The following is a 13,716-nucleotide window of genomic DNA, read 5'->3' as shown; positions in this document are numbered from 1 at the left end:
TGAAACGGCAAAACGTCTACATTCTAATTGTTATAACATGTAAACAGAACTTTAAATTTAGTGTAAACAGAAAAAATATATAATACAATTTATTTCACGGTATTGCAACAAATAAACGTTGAATCAATATTTAATTCGTATAAAAACAATTATTTAACGTAATAATTTTACCTTCACTATGGCTATTTTTAATCTACGACCACAGGTCAACCTGATTTCTAATCCTTACGAACTTTAAATTCAGTCTAAACTGAGAAAATATATAATACAATTTATTTCACGGTATTGCAACAAACAAACGTTGAATAGATTCTTAATTCGTATAGAAACATTTATTTAAAATAATAATTTCACCTTCACTATGGCTATTTTAAATTTACGACCAAGGGTCAACCTGATTTTTAATCCTCCGAACTTGATTTCACAACGAGAAAGTAATAAGATCGTTGAAACGTACTTATTTGTCAAAGAAACTTGCAAAAATGTATAAATAATAATATGTAATGTTTTAACAAATTTTTGGAAGTATAAATTAATAATAAAATTGTGAAAATTAATAAATTATACGTTATTATAACATTAATAGAATTATGACTAAACCGAAGTTCGAAGTCGAGTATTTAAAGTCTGATATTACGTGCCTAGCGAGTGCCGGTAATTGTTAAAATTTGTTTAATAATTAGTAATAGAAATTCTAATTGATTCTAATGTATACAAGTGTTACAAGAAGGCTGAGTGTGTACAGGGTGGACATAGACTAGCTAGTAGCCCCCGACCACTCTATTCACATCTCAGAACCTTCAGGTCAAAATACGCCGCGAAGTGTCTAGGGCCCAGTATAAAGGGTAAATGATTTCGCGGGACATCGGCGGGTCCTTATATACCTGCGGTACCCTCTCCCCAAAGTCATTAGCAAAATCGTCGGTTAGGTCAGGCGGGAAATTTTCGCGGGAGATTTTCGCGGGAGATTTCCGATATCGTAACACGGTATAATTTATCAATTTTCACAATTTTATTAAAAATTTATACTTCCGACAATTTGTTATAACATTGCATATAACAATTTATACGTTTTTACAATATTCTTCAATGGAAACATAGGTTTTAGCGTTCTCGTTACTTACTCGTGGTTAAATTAATTTCGTAGGGATTAAAAATCAGGTTGACCTGTGGTCGTAGATTAAAAATAACCATAGTACAGCTAAATTTATCGTGTTAAATAATTCTTCTTACACGAATGAAAAATGTATTCAACGTTTGCTTGTTACAATACCATGAAATAAATTATATTATACGCTTTCTATATTTACATTAAATTTATCGTTCTATTTACATGTCATAACAGTTATAACTACACGTTATGCTGCGTCCGTTTGTTTTTTCTGTGCAGTTCAACCTGATTTACTTAAATTTACGTTGCGAGACAGTATAATATTTACAATTCTGCCTGAATTTTTGAAATTCAGAAAAACACAGGTAAACTTCCATTGCATTTAAACGATATTCTCCACCAAACTGGACAAAGTACAACTAGTACTTATCGAAATGATTTATCTCTCTCGAAGAAATCGAGTTTGTATAGTGAGAACGTATAAATTGTTATATGCAATGTTATAACAAATTGTCGGAAGTATAAATTTATAACAAAATTGTGAAAATTGATAAATTACAATTCTGCCTGAATTTTTGAAATTCAGAAAAACACAGGTAAACTTCCATTGCATTTAAACGATATTCTCCACCAAACTGGACAAAGTACAGTAAATTCTCTACAAGAGTCAGTAAGTTTACTGTCTCGCAACGTAAATTTAAGTAAATTAGGTTGAACTGCACAGAAAATGCACAGAACTGCACAAATAATTTATTTCATGGTATTGTAACAAGCAAACGTTGAATACATTTTTGATTCGTGTAAAAATAATTATTTAACACGATAAATTTAGCTGTACTATGGTTATTTTTAATCTACGACCACAGGTCAACCTGATTTTTAATCCCTACGAAATTAATTTAACCACGAGTAAGTAACGAGAACGCTGAAACCTATGTTTCTATTGAAGAATATTGTAAAAACGTATAAATTGTTATATGCAATGTTATAACAAATTGTTAGAAGTATAAATTTATACCAAAAAATTGTGAGAATTAATAAATTATACGTTATTATAACATTACAATAGAATGCGAAATAGAATTACGAAAGAATCGGCGATTTTCTGCGAAAAACGAAGGATTTCCCGCGAAAAGTGACCGATTCCCGCGAGAAATTGTCGATTTCCCGCGAAAAGTGATCGATCTCCCGCGAAAAGTAGTCCGTTTCCCGCGAAAAGAAGGTTTCCCGCCTGACCTAACCGACGATTTTGCTAATGACTTTGGGGAGAGGGTACCGCAGGTATATAAGGACCCGCCGATGTCCCGCGAAATCATTTACCCTTTATACTGGGCCCTAGACACTTCGCGGCGTATTTTGACCTGAAGGTTCTGAGATGTGAATAGAGTGGTCGGGGGCTACTAGCTAGTCTATGTCCACCCTGTACACACTCAGCCTTCTTGTAACACTTGTATACATTAGAATCAATTAGAATTTCTATTACTAATTATTAAACAAATTTTAACAATTACCGGCACTCGCTAGGCACGTAATATCAGACTTTAAATACTCGACTTCGAACTTCGGTTTAGTCATAATTCTATTAATGTTATAATAACGTATAATTTATTAATTTTCACAATTTTATTATTAATTTATACTTCCAAAAATTTGTTAAAACATTACATATTATTATTTATACATTTTTGCAAGTTTCTTTGACAAATAAGTACGTTTCAACGATCTTATTACTTTCTCGTTGTGAAATCAAGTTCGGAGGATTAAAAATCAGGTTGACCCTTGGTCGTAAATTTAAAATAGCCATAGTGAAGGTGAAATTATTATTTTAAATAAATGTTTCTATACGAATTAAGAATCTATTCAACGTTTGTTTGTTGCAATACCGTGAAATAAATTGTATTATATATTTTCTCAGTTTAGACTGAATTTAAAGTTCGTAAGGATTAGAAATCAGGTTGACCTGTGGTCGTAGATTAAAAATAGCCATAGTGAAGGTAAAATTATTACGTTAAATAATTGTTTTTATACGAATTAAATATTTATTCAACGTTTATTTGTTGCAATACCGTGAAATAAATTGTATTATATATTTTCTCAGTTTAGACTGAATTTAAAGTTCGTAAGGATTAGAAATCAGGTTGACCTGTGGTCGTAGATTAAAAATAGCCATAGTGAAGGTAAAATTATTACGTTAAATAATTGTTTTTATACGAATTAAATATTGATTCAACGTTTATTTGTTGCAATACCGTGAAATAAATTGTATTATATATTTTTTCTGTTTACACTAAATTTAAAGTTTTGTTTACATGTTATAACAATTAGAATGTAGACGTTTTGCCGTTTCACGGTTTTTCCTCTGTTAATTATGTGTTTATAAATCATTTCAAACTAAAGCAGCACCATGCCCACCCTTAATTAAACCGTCTCAGTAGTTTACCGTAATTAATAATCTATTTTTGGAATTTATGCGAGAATTTTTGAATTTTAGTAAATACTAGAGTCAGTGCATCGCGTATTGAAATAATAGCTTCGTCCCTAGTTCGTTTATTAATGAATATTTTTACGCGTTTAACTTATGCTTCTCCCCAATTCTTGTCGCGTATTTTATTCAAATTTTCTTATATTCTAGAATCGAGAAACATATGAATTCGCGTTTTTTCTTTTGATTCTTTCAATTTTTCAACTGCATTACGCATTATTGCAATAATTTCTATCGTTAGCAATAATACCTTCGTTTTTTATGCTGCTTGCATACTTTCAGTATCTCCAGTAAAAATTCTCGACCCGAAATTCTCACCTCTCTACCTGATGCTATTTGAATAAACCAGTAGACAGAATGGAAGTTCTCGCGAGAGAGATAATCCGTAGAATGGTACGTTCGTTTTTCGTATCGCAGAATCCCATGGACCACCGTCGAGAAAGTCCAGTCGGCATGGTCAAGGAAAGCACGTCTGGATCCCTATAGTTCTCCATTATTATCGTTATTTCAAGCCGTTAATATTAATGGACATAAACGCGTATCGCAGTGTCGGTCGATGGAAACGGACAGACACGTAGAAGGGGAGTGAGGCAGACTCGTGGCTCTCCCTGTTAGTTATAATTGAATAGACGCAGCTGTGCGCGCTACGTGCTCGTAAAACATTAATGACCTATAGCCGCTGACGATCGTTTCACGTTATTATTCCTCAAAGTCAGAGCCAGCCGGCGTGTTTATCTCTGCATTTTCAATTTTCTTGATCGTGGGTGAACCGGTTGCTGCGCGAACACGATGAAAGCGTAATGACGACGCGCCGCTGTGTTCGCCTGATTGTGCTCTCGAGGAACGGGACTGTTGTTAAGACTGCGTTGTTTCAACCTTCCAGAGAGAATCTCTTCTTAGAGAGCACGTTCATTCTTCGGTGTTTCTTTTCTCTTTTGGTTTACCGTGAGGTGGGTGAGGAACGCCGTTGCACTGTTTTCACCTCAGTTTATTAACACGTTGAGCGCGGAGCCGATTTCGCTCTGCTTTCCGTCCAGGCGGCACACAGCGGCGATCACTTCGCGAGCTGTTCGGTTGCAGAGTATAAACGGAAGATAACAAATGCGCTCACACGGCATTCAGACGAAGAAACACCAATCCGGGTTGATAGAAGAAGTGTTCATAAATTGCAAAAAAAAAGAAGGAGAAGTGCATAACGTTTATTTTTTAAACATGATACTGCCGGTCCCACGGACCGACGCCACCCAAACGAAAAGTTCACTGTCAGTCCCGCCTAAACGGAAAGTTCACTGTCAGTCACCACGGACTGACGCCGCGCTTAACGTGTTAAGATCTAAGTGTTATAGTCGGCGTGCAATTTGTCGGCGGTTCGGCGGGTACGTCGCGATGGTTGGTAAAGGAAAAACTGACCGGAGGTGTAGGCGTACTGAGTTTTTATATTGTTAGCACACGGGGACAGGGGTAGAGATAGACAAAGATAGAAATGGAGAAATTGGTGGAAACGGAAAATTTGCAGAAAGCGGGGCCGTTCGTCCTCGTGCGAACCCGGATACCACATGTGCGCTTCTTAGGCTGCTCGAGGACGAAGGCAAGTCTTAACCCGGGGGGAGACAAAAGAACGGAAGGAGTTGGAAAAGAGAAACTTCGCGTGGAAGAATAGAACAAGGTTCGGTAAGGGTTTGTTGGCAACGACGTACCCGCCACAACTGTATGGAACGAAATCGGGGAAATTTTGAGTGGATTCTTCTACTTCGAGTAGGATTTCATTGGATTGATGTACAGGGTGTTTTTGAAGTGGTGGTGCAACCTGAAAAGGGGTGAATTTAGGTAAATGATTGGAAAATGTAGAGTAACATTTTTTCCGGGAAAGGAGCGTTTCTGAAAATTATTAATAAAATAGTTTATGGGAATGATTTGGAAATTATTAATAAAATAATTTTCTCACGCGGAGCTTCATTTCTGAATAAATCTACGTTGAAGATTCCAACGTCTATCCAACTAACAATTTGAAATCAATCTTACTGAACAGCTTCAACACCTTTTATAACATAAAAATCGCTCGTTCCACTAAGAAAGTTGAAATATCTCGTGAGTTATTCGCTTCTTGATCATCTAACTGCAATACTTTCAAGAAGATTTATTCAAGAAGAACGATATAGTTCCACCTAAAAAAAAGAGCGCCATTGTAACTGGCAAGAGGAATTACGTTTATTCTAAAAAAAAAAAAACAACGTGTCACATCAATTAACTGCAAATCAATGTATTTTAAAATAATAACTATACAGTAAGAAAATTACAAATCGATCCGCGTGGACATTCACAACCAGTATCAACAAATGTACAAAACGCTGGTCGCTACATCAACCATCATACGCTAAAACGGTACCAACAACTGTACAAAACACGCTTGAAACCTCCCTTCCTAGCTCCATACAGAATCGAAGCTATTCCATTCGAACGGGAAACACGGTACAGCCGAACAGGAAGGAACTATTTCTTCTATAAAGATCATTTATTCTTTCCAGCTCTTTTCAAACTAGACCAAAACTCTCGTAAAATCACTCGAAATGCGAGGTGAAAATTAATTCACCTGGTATCAACGCGAGCAACGTCGTTTCGTTAACCCTTTTGGTGTTCAATCTGTGCGTTCTATAGGCAATTCTGCTGAAGCGTTTGGTAAGTATAGTCGGTGGAAGCGATAGAGCGAGGTTGTAAAATCAGTCGGGCGACAAAGTACGCCTAATTCGAGGGAGATAAGGAGATCGAGATTCGTTCAGAGCCGATCGATGTCAACTCGGAATTAATGTTTCCATTGCATTGGTTCCTCCACTGCAGTATATTTAAAAAATTTGGCTGTGTCTCAATTGTTGACAATTCTAGGTTAATTTTTACCAATAAGGGAACTACTATTGAGCAAGGAGGCTTAATACTGTATACCTTAAATGAAAGATTGTACGTTAGTAATTGTCAATAAGGGGTTTCATAGCATTAAATAAAAAAAAAGAAAAAATGAAAGATTGCAAGCAGAAATTTTAGAATGACAGACGACCCTGGGTGTGATTACATCAATCAGTGTCGCCGGTCAACCCTTTAACACCACTTAACGCTTACAACTTTAAAATCGAAGGGTTAACAATCAGATTTTTTTTCAAATTCACCGATCAAAAATGCATAAATTTATATTCTATGGATATTGTAACATTTTCTCTGCAGTTTTAGGCGGTGTACGAGATACTTTCACTGAAACAGAGAAAGAAAAGCGAAAAATGGAATATAACACTGATCGTTCTGTCTCGAGTATCAAAAATTTAGTAAAATTTAGTGAAAAATAATGATAATATTTAAAAAAAAGAAAATCAGACTCAAAACTATGGAAAGGAAGAATTTTTACCACACTTTCCTATGTTAGCCAGCATTGAAAGCGTTAAACCTTAACGATCTATTTGCAACAAAACCGAGCAAAAAGTAAATCACAAAACATTCGTCCCCATATTCTCTTGTTTCAACGAGCGCCGAAAGGCTTAAAACAATTATCTCAGATGAATACGTGCAAAGAATAAATCACAAAAAATTCGTCCCCGTGTTCTCTTACTTCAACGAGCAACAAAAGAGTTAAAAACGTCGAAACCTTCATCCCCACATACTCTCTCACATCATCTTGCACCGGGAGGGTTAAAACCGCGTAGAATCTCGAATGCGGGTCATCGGTCTTGTCTAATAATATCGGTCGGGCAACAAGCACAGATTCCCGATGTACCGGAAGTCGCGTTGCGTCCCCCGTCCGAGGCCCGCTACATCCGCCGCGCGCGCACGCACGGGACCGCAATTACGCGATCATTTTCCCCGGTCAACAGCCTTGTAAATCTTCCGCCCGGTTCCCCGTGGAGGACGCCGCCGCTCTCGCCACGCCACGAGGAAACGAGAGAAAAAGACGACGGGAGGATAATTTCTTCGGCAAATGGCGTTGTAAATTCCGTCGGTGCTCCGCGCCGCGCCGTTTCTGCCCCAACGGTTTTCTACAGTCGAACCCAGGAAGTCGCACGTTATCCTCATCAATGAACTACCCAGCGCGCGATTCTCTGAATACACGCGTGTGTATGCGTGCCCATGCTTAATGTCCGTCGTCTTAATGAATCTCTTGACAAGCATTGAACTCGCCGAACGTGTAAACGTTCGCGACGCTTCGTTTACGGATCGTGATTCAACCTGGTGGGATACAATTAGGACGTCGTTCGTGAATCGATCAGAATGGAGAATGGAGAGACGGTACGTAGAAGTTTCGGGTGGATATTCCTCGGGATATCGCTCGATAATTCGAGCGAGCTGGGTGGTTTCGCGATTTCCTCGGCTCGCCTCAGGCGTGTCTGAATAAAAACTTCTAAGCGGTTTAATGATCATCGTTGGTGGTTGACGTTTACGAGGCGCACAGGGGGTTCTCGTCGAGTTTAGGAGTTGATGATCGCTTTAAAAAGCTGTATTTCACGTGAACGGGTTACATATTGCGTTGAGAAGAAAGTATTCTTCTTTCTCTAGTTTGCCCGTTGATTTCGAAGAGAAACGTGTAGGCACGCCCTTTTCTTCGCAGAGCAACAGCTTTTCTGCTGTTTTTGGATAAACTCTTAAGTTGAGAACACTGTATAAAAAGTACGTTTTAACGGAGTTTTTTCAAATTTCTTCGCTTCACTTGTCTATTCTTCATTTTTCAGCCACTTTATACAATATTTCCAATTACAAATATAACCGTCTACAGTTTTCACTCAAAAATTTCCTCGATTCAGAAAATCACCAAAAATTTCGTTCAAATACTCCTCCATCCACAATTCAAGATCTAGCCTTCGCTTGGAAGATCGACTTAAGTAAGATCATAAAACACGATTAAATACGACGAATTCAACAATAGTTGAAAATTAAAAAAGACACAGGTTCGTTTCTAACAACACACGAAAGACACGAGGAAAACAGATATTCCATCAATCTTTGGATATTCATACCTACCGTCCACTGTCCATCCTCCTTTTCAACGTCGTTCAATGTTCCATATATACAAACACAACGATCCGAACCATCTCCATAAAACAATTCTCTCCTCGATTCGACGCAAGCGGTCACCGAAATTATTTCGAAGCCTTCTTCATTCACCTGAGAACGCGAGACACTCGACGATCCGTTTCTCCTCCTTCGCGAATTCACGATCAGCAGACGGTGTTGTAAATTCCCTCCTCCTCCTCGCCAGCGTTCACGTCGGAAATCTCGGACTGCGACAGCGCGAGTTTCACGTAACCCCTGTCCTTCTCTCTGGTCCCGTTCTTCCCTCCAGGTGGAGGTTTCTCCTCCGGAGTGCTCGCGTTCGTCGGTTCGCAGATCTCGGCGTAGATCTCCTCCGTCCTGGACGGAGGAGTCGGCGGCAGCGGCGTTAGGCTGTCTCTGACCTTGGAATAGGGCGGATCGAGATCGTGCTGCGACTGAACCTCCAACACGCTGGTGGAAATCGATCGTTGGACCTGCTGCCTCGAGGAAGGCGAGGCCTGCAACAGATTGGTCTCCGACTCCAAACTGGCGTATCTCTCTGACCTCATGCCAATTTCTGGGCGAACCGCGAACGTGAACGAGGCAGACTTCTTCGCTGGATTCCTGCTTCTGCCACCCTGTGCTATCCTCGAGATCCTGTCGAGGAAGCTGTGGTTGTTGCTACTCGCTCGACTGTTGCTGCGATCTCTGATGGTCGTCCGCTTGATGTGCTCCAGGCCCTCTTTCAGACTCTGAAGGATCGGTTTCGCCTCCGGCTTGGACTTGATCTCCTTCAGGTGGAGCTCCTTCAACTGACCACCGCTACTGGGCGGTTTCGGAGGCGCCACGCGTGGTTCTGTTGCCCTCTGGTCTAAAGCTCTCCTGGAATTCGAGCCGGAATACGGGGTTCGTTAGAGCTCGGATTTTTCAATACTTTTATTAGGCCATTCCGTACGTTTCTGACAAACGTTTGGTAAAAAGAAATTTTTTCCATTTTCAATTTAGAATAGAATTTCCTTGGATTTTTACTAAAATGTTTTTTGCTTTTGGTACGAATTTCTGGGATGACCTAATATTACAGAAAAGACATTGTACAGAAGGAAGAAGTGTATTTTGGAAATAAGGGAAGAGGTGAATATTAAATATGCGAATTTGAGTAACATGCAATCTCTCATTCTTCGAGATCAGATCGTTTCTTACCTGCATGCTGAAAGTAATCGCTGCATCTTTGGCGACGCTAGCAACCGTGCTTCAGAAGGACACCCCAACCGCGCCCTCTTGACTCGAGGCGCCGTTGGTCCTGTGGCAACCAGCTCGAGGAGTTCCGGGACCGTGGAATTTGGTAAAGGCCTCTCAGGCATTAGAGGTACCGCGCAGCCTAACACTATAGGACCCCTTGTCGCACCTTCCAATTGCATCAAACCACTGTAATCTCGTGGCAATGGTATTGGTAAAGGTCCAGCAACCAGTCGTACCTGTTCACCACACGAATTTACAAGCTCGATGATTATTATTAGTGTATTATTATTAGTGAAATATCAGGTGTAGAAATGAATTTATTTGAAAAGACTGAAAACAGACCGATCGTCGAAATAATTTACATTACTACTGATGATCTATTGCCATTTTTCTGCCAGCTTGAAACACCAGTGGCTTTGAATCTATTATGCGAATCCAGTCGGAAAGAATTCATTTCTACACCTGATAATTCATTGTGCAAGTTAACCACTTAACGCTCAAGCACAGCGAATCGATCAGTAAGTGCAATTTCGTTTAATTACTTTCTGCGTTATCCTTTCGATTATGGCAAAAATGTAAGTCGCAGCATTATATTGATAGTTATAAAGAAATTAGGAAATTCGTTTCTATGCGTCCAGAAAATAATTTGAAAAGAGATAAAATTGCTCATTTCTGGCGCATTAAGTTGAGAAAAATGTGAGCGTTGAGGGGTTGAAACCGAAACGGCAGACATTTTTTCAAGGAAATGTATTGAAAGGATTGATCGTTTATAGGAAAAGTATGTGAAAAAACTCACCCTCAGAGGAAGGTCTCTTCTGGCAAGCTGATGAACCCTGTAGAGCACAGCGTCACTTCCGGTATCGAGGCTTCCACTCTGGCAGGTGGCGTAGAATTCTCCTCTGGCTGAAAGCGGCGCGAACAGTTCGTGCCCGTGAGAATCCAAGCACTGCGCGTACTGATCTCGTTCCGACGACCTTGAACTCTTGCCTTCCGGGACGCCGCTAACGACACCGGAAATGCCGCTCGAGACCGGTGCTCTCCGCGTGTCCTGGAAAACCGCGGCCAGTCGTAGAACTTCCCCGGCACGCACCGTCGTTTTCGTGTAGTGAGCCCTCAGATTACCGTTCTCTGAAACGGAAATCGTTGTTTCGCTCTGAAACGTCTATAACGTTGAAGCATTTGAAAAACTGCTTTAGAGAAAAGTAGGGTCTGACCGGATATCGCTATTTCTCCTGTGTAATAACAGCTGTAACGCGTGGGGAAAAAACGAAAATATCATCGGGGAGAGGATTCGTTCTGTAGAGAGTGCAGAATCAAGTCTTATTCGAATAACGAGTAAGAAATACATTTTCATTAAAAACAGATAACGAATAAATTCGATTTATTTCGAATTAATCGAATTCATTCGTTATTCAAAGTTTCCAAACAAAATAGACAAATAAATTTCTCCTCTCAACGAATATTACTAAAATTCGACTTTTTACACATTCGTTATTCCCAAATACCGACTAATTCAAACATACTCCTTATCTTCTACACCTTACCCGAACACACAATCGTATCAGACTCGAGGCGATAAAAACTCTAAAAATCGAAGGAAACTTTCTCTAACAAGCTCACAATTACCATCTCCAAAGCTACGTATCCAACTACATATCCACCATAAACCGTTTACTCGCCGAATGTGTTCTACTCTTTGCTCTTTTACACCTCAACCGACTCTAACGCGAAAGGAGAAGCGTGTGATTTCGCGTGACTTGAACGCGGAATATCGCGAGATGCTGTTCGAAGATGGAGAGGACTAAACCATAGAAAGCCCCCTTTGGTAGAGCGCGCGCGACCATAATCGTTATGCTGCATAATGGCTTGACGGCCGTGCGTATCGTAAGAACCCCAGCGGCTTTCACCGGCCCCGCGTGCCTATTACGTTACGTGCCCCTCGCCTACGTTTAAACGCACGAATAACCGCGTCAGCCAGTCGCATTAACAGACACATTGACATTCGTGTCACGGCCAGTCGCTGCACCCAAGGGAATAATCCGTCCCGCGGTTCCGTGCGTGAGCGCACGCGACACGTATGCGTTCCGTGCGTGTGTGCTCGTGCACGCACCGGTCCTCGATGCATTGTCACGTCCTAGACGAGGGGAGAGACTTGCTAGCGACAATCTTCACTTCGACAAGGTTTCACGTTCCTAGAGTCGTGTCGAAGACCGCCACCCGTTTTTTGCGGAAGGATTCGTTTAGAGGAAGCGTGTTCTGCGTTCGCGATGACGGAGTCAGGCGAAAGGACACGTTGCCGTGATTTTGCCAAGTAAGTGGGGACGATTTTGTTTAGATTTTGCGATATGTCTCTGGGAGATGTAATTTTCTGGGGGAAGATAAGTTTGGAATTGGGGGGGATGATAGGTTTATTTTCGGAAACTTCGTTTTTGGGGTAGTCTTTTATGTCGGTAATCACAGCTGTCTACCTTATCGTCCAATTTTAGTAGGATTCTGATAAGAAGGTTCTAAACTTGAATTTGATATTCAAATCTTTTACCGGGAAGATCAAATGTTTTAAGTGAGAAAATGTGCGAAAGGGTACCTGGTTATTGACATAAGAGTTAATAATACATAGGGTGAGAATTTGTATTTTTTAAATTAAAAATTTCATTTTTTGAAATTTCAACAATATTACATACTTAAATTATTTTTTGAAATTGAAACTTAAATTTTCAGGAGAGAAGGAAATCACTTTGTCAATTAATTACACCTTTGCACTGATTTTATCCATTAACTGTACCATTTTTATTATAAAATCAGCGCAAAGGTGATTTTACATTAATGGAGAATTGCCATTGGAGTGACGATATATTTTTTCCAAATTTTTCAAGATACAGATTAGGTTTAAAAACGAATAGTCAAATAACTAATTTTACATCTAACAAGAAACACCATTAACTCTTTCCATTTTCTTACGAGCAAACGAAAGTGTAAGACATATCGAGAGCATAAATTTTCCCATAAATTTCCCGTGATATGTACCGCTATGTCGCGTTAAAAGCGCCTATTTAAATCCTGAACAAGAAACTTCCACGTCTTTCTTCGTAATGACGCAACAACTGCAAATTAGAATTAACGAAACAACCGGATCATTCGAGACGGTATAAGAAGAATGTTATAAGTAACCGGTGCATGCTGATTAACGCACTCGTTTTCACTAAGAGCCTGGAAAATTGCGTACGCGAACGTCGTATTTAAAACGCCCACAATATTGCAAACAGCCAACAATTACCAACGCACGTTATAACAAACCACTGTATTTTATTATCGCGTATTCATGTCGTGACGGTTCTTACACGTCGTTCCTTCTAACCACGTGACAATGTTAACGAGCGAACGAATGGAGACCGTTCCTTTGTAAAACGTGCAATTATGTGTCATTTACAAAGGTAACTGTACAGACGGATCGAAAGGTAACCAAAACTCACCCATCTTGGAGTGTGTCAGCGTGTAAGCTCTCAGGGGTTTAGCGAGCAGAAAGGCAGGAACACCGGCTCGAACCAACGCTCCTACTCTTCGATACACCCTGGCACTTCCGGTACCACTGTTGCTCGAGACAACGGAGAACCAGCCTGTAAAGTAAAAAGATATTCCTTCGTGAAAATATCTGGTTTTCATCGCGTGGTTTATTTCGATGTCACGCGAAATTATAACAGTTGCTTCGATATACAGGGTGTTCCCGAAAACAGGTGAATATGCTAGATTATAATTATTTATTTGGGATCTGTTGAAGTTGCTCGCACGAGCCACTTCAGTATTTAATTTAAACGTATTCGTTTGTATTCTTTTTTAAAAATTAATTACGACTTTCATCGATTAGAAAAATGGGTCATTG

The 13,716-nt window shown here is 39.8% G+C and overlaps 1 protein-coding gene across 1 annotated transcript in view; it reads right to left on the bottom strand.

The window, feature by feature from the left end:
- Nucleotides 1-8,785: 8,785 nt before the first annotated feature.
- Nucleotides 8,786-13,716, bottom strand: part of LOC108572762 — a 53,643-nt gene continuing 48,712 nt past the window's right edge. Inside the window, exons 2-5 of the mRNA XM_017935045.1 lie at nucleotides 13,310-13,453; nucleotides 10,636-10,967; nucleotides 9,801-10,075; nucleotides 8,786-9,482 (exon numbers count right to left, since the gene is read on the bottom strand). Of these exons, the coding sequence (XP_017790534.1) occupies nucleotides 8,786-9,482; nucleotides 9,801-10,075; nucleotides 10,636-10,967; nucleotides 13,310-13,453 (1,448 nt within the window). The remainder of the gene's footprint in view (nucleotides 9,483-9,800; nucleotides 10,076-10,635; nucleotides 10,968-13,309; nucleotides 13,454-13,716) is intronic.

The sequence above is a fragment of the Habropoda laboriosa genome, unplaced genomic scaffold, assembly GCF_001263275.1.
Source record: "Habropoda laboriosa isolate 0110345459 unplaced genomic scaffold, ASM126327v1 scaffold22, whole genome shotgun sequence".
In the NCBI taxonomy this organism is placed as follows: domain Eukaryota; kingdom Metazoa; phylum Arthropoda; class Insecta; order Hymenoptera; family Apidae; genus Habropoda; species Habropoda laboriosa.
Note: the sequence above shows the minus strand (reverse complement) of the source record. Positions and strands in the feature narration are given on the sequence as shown.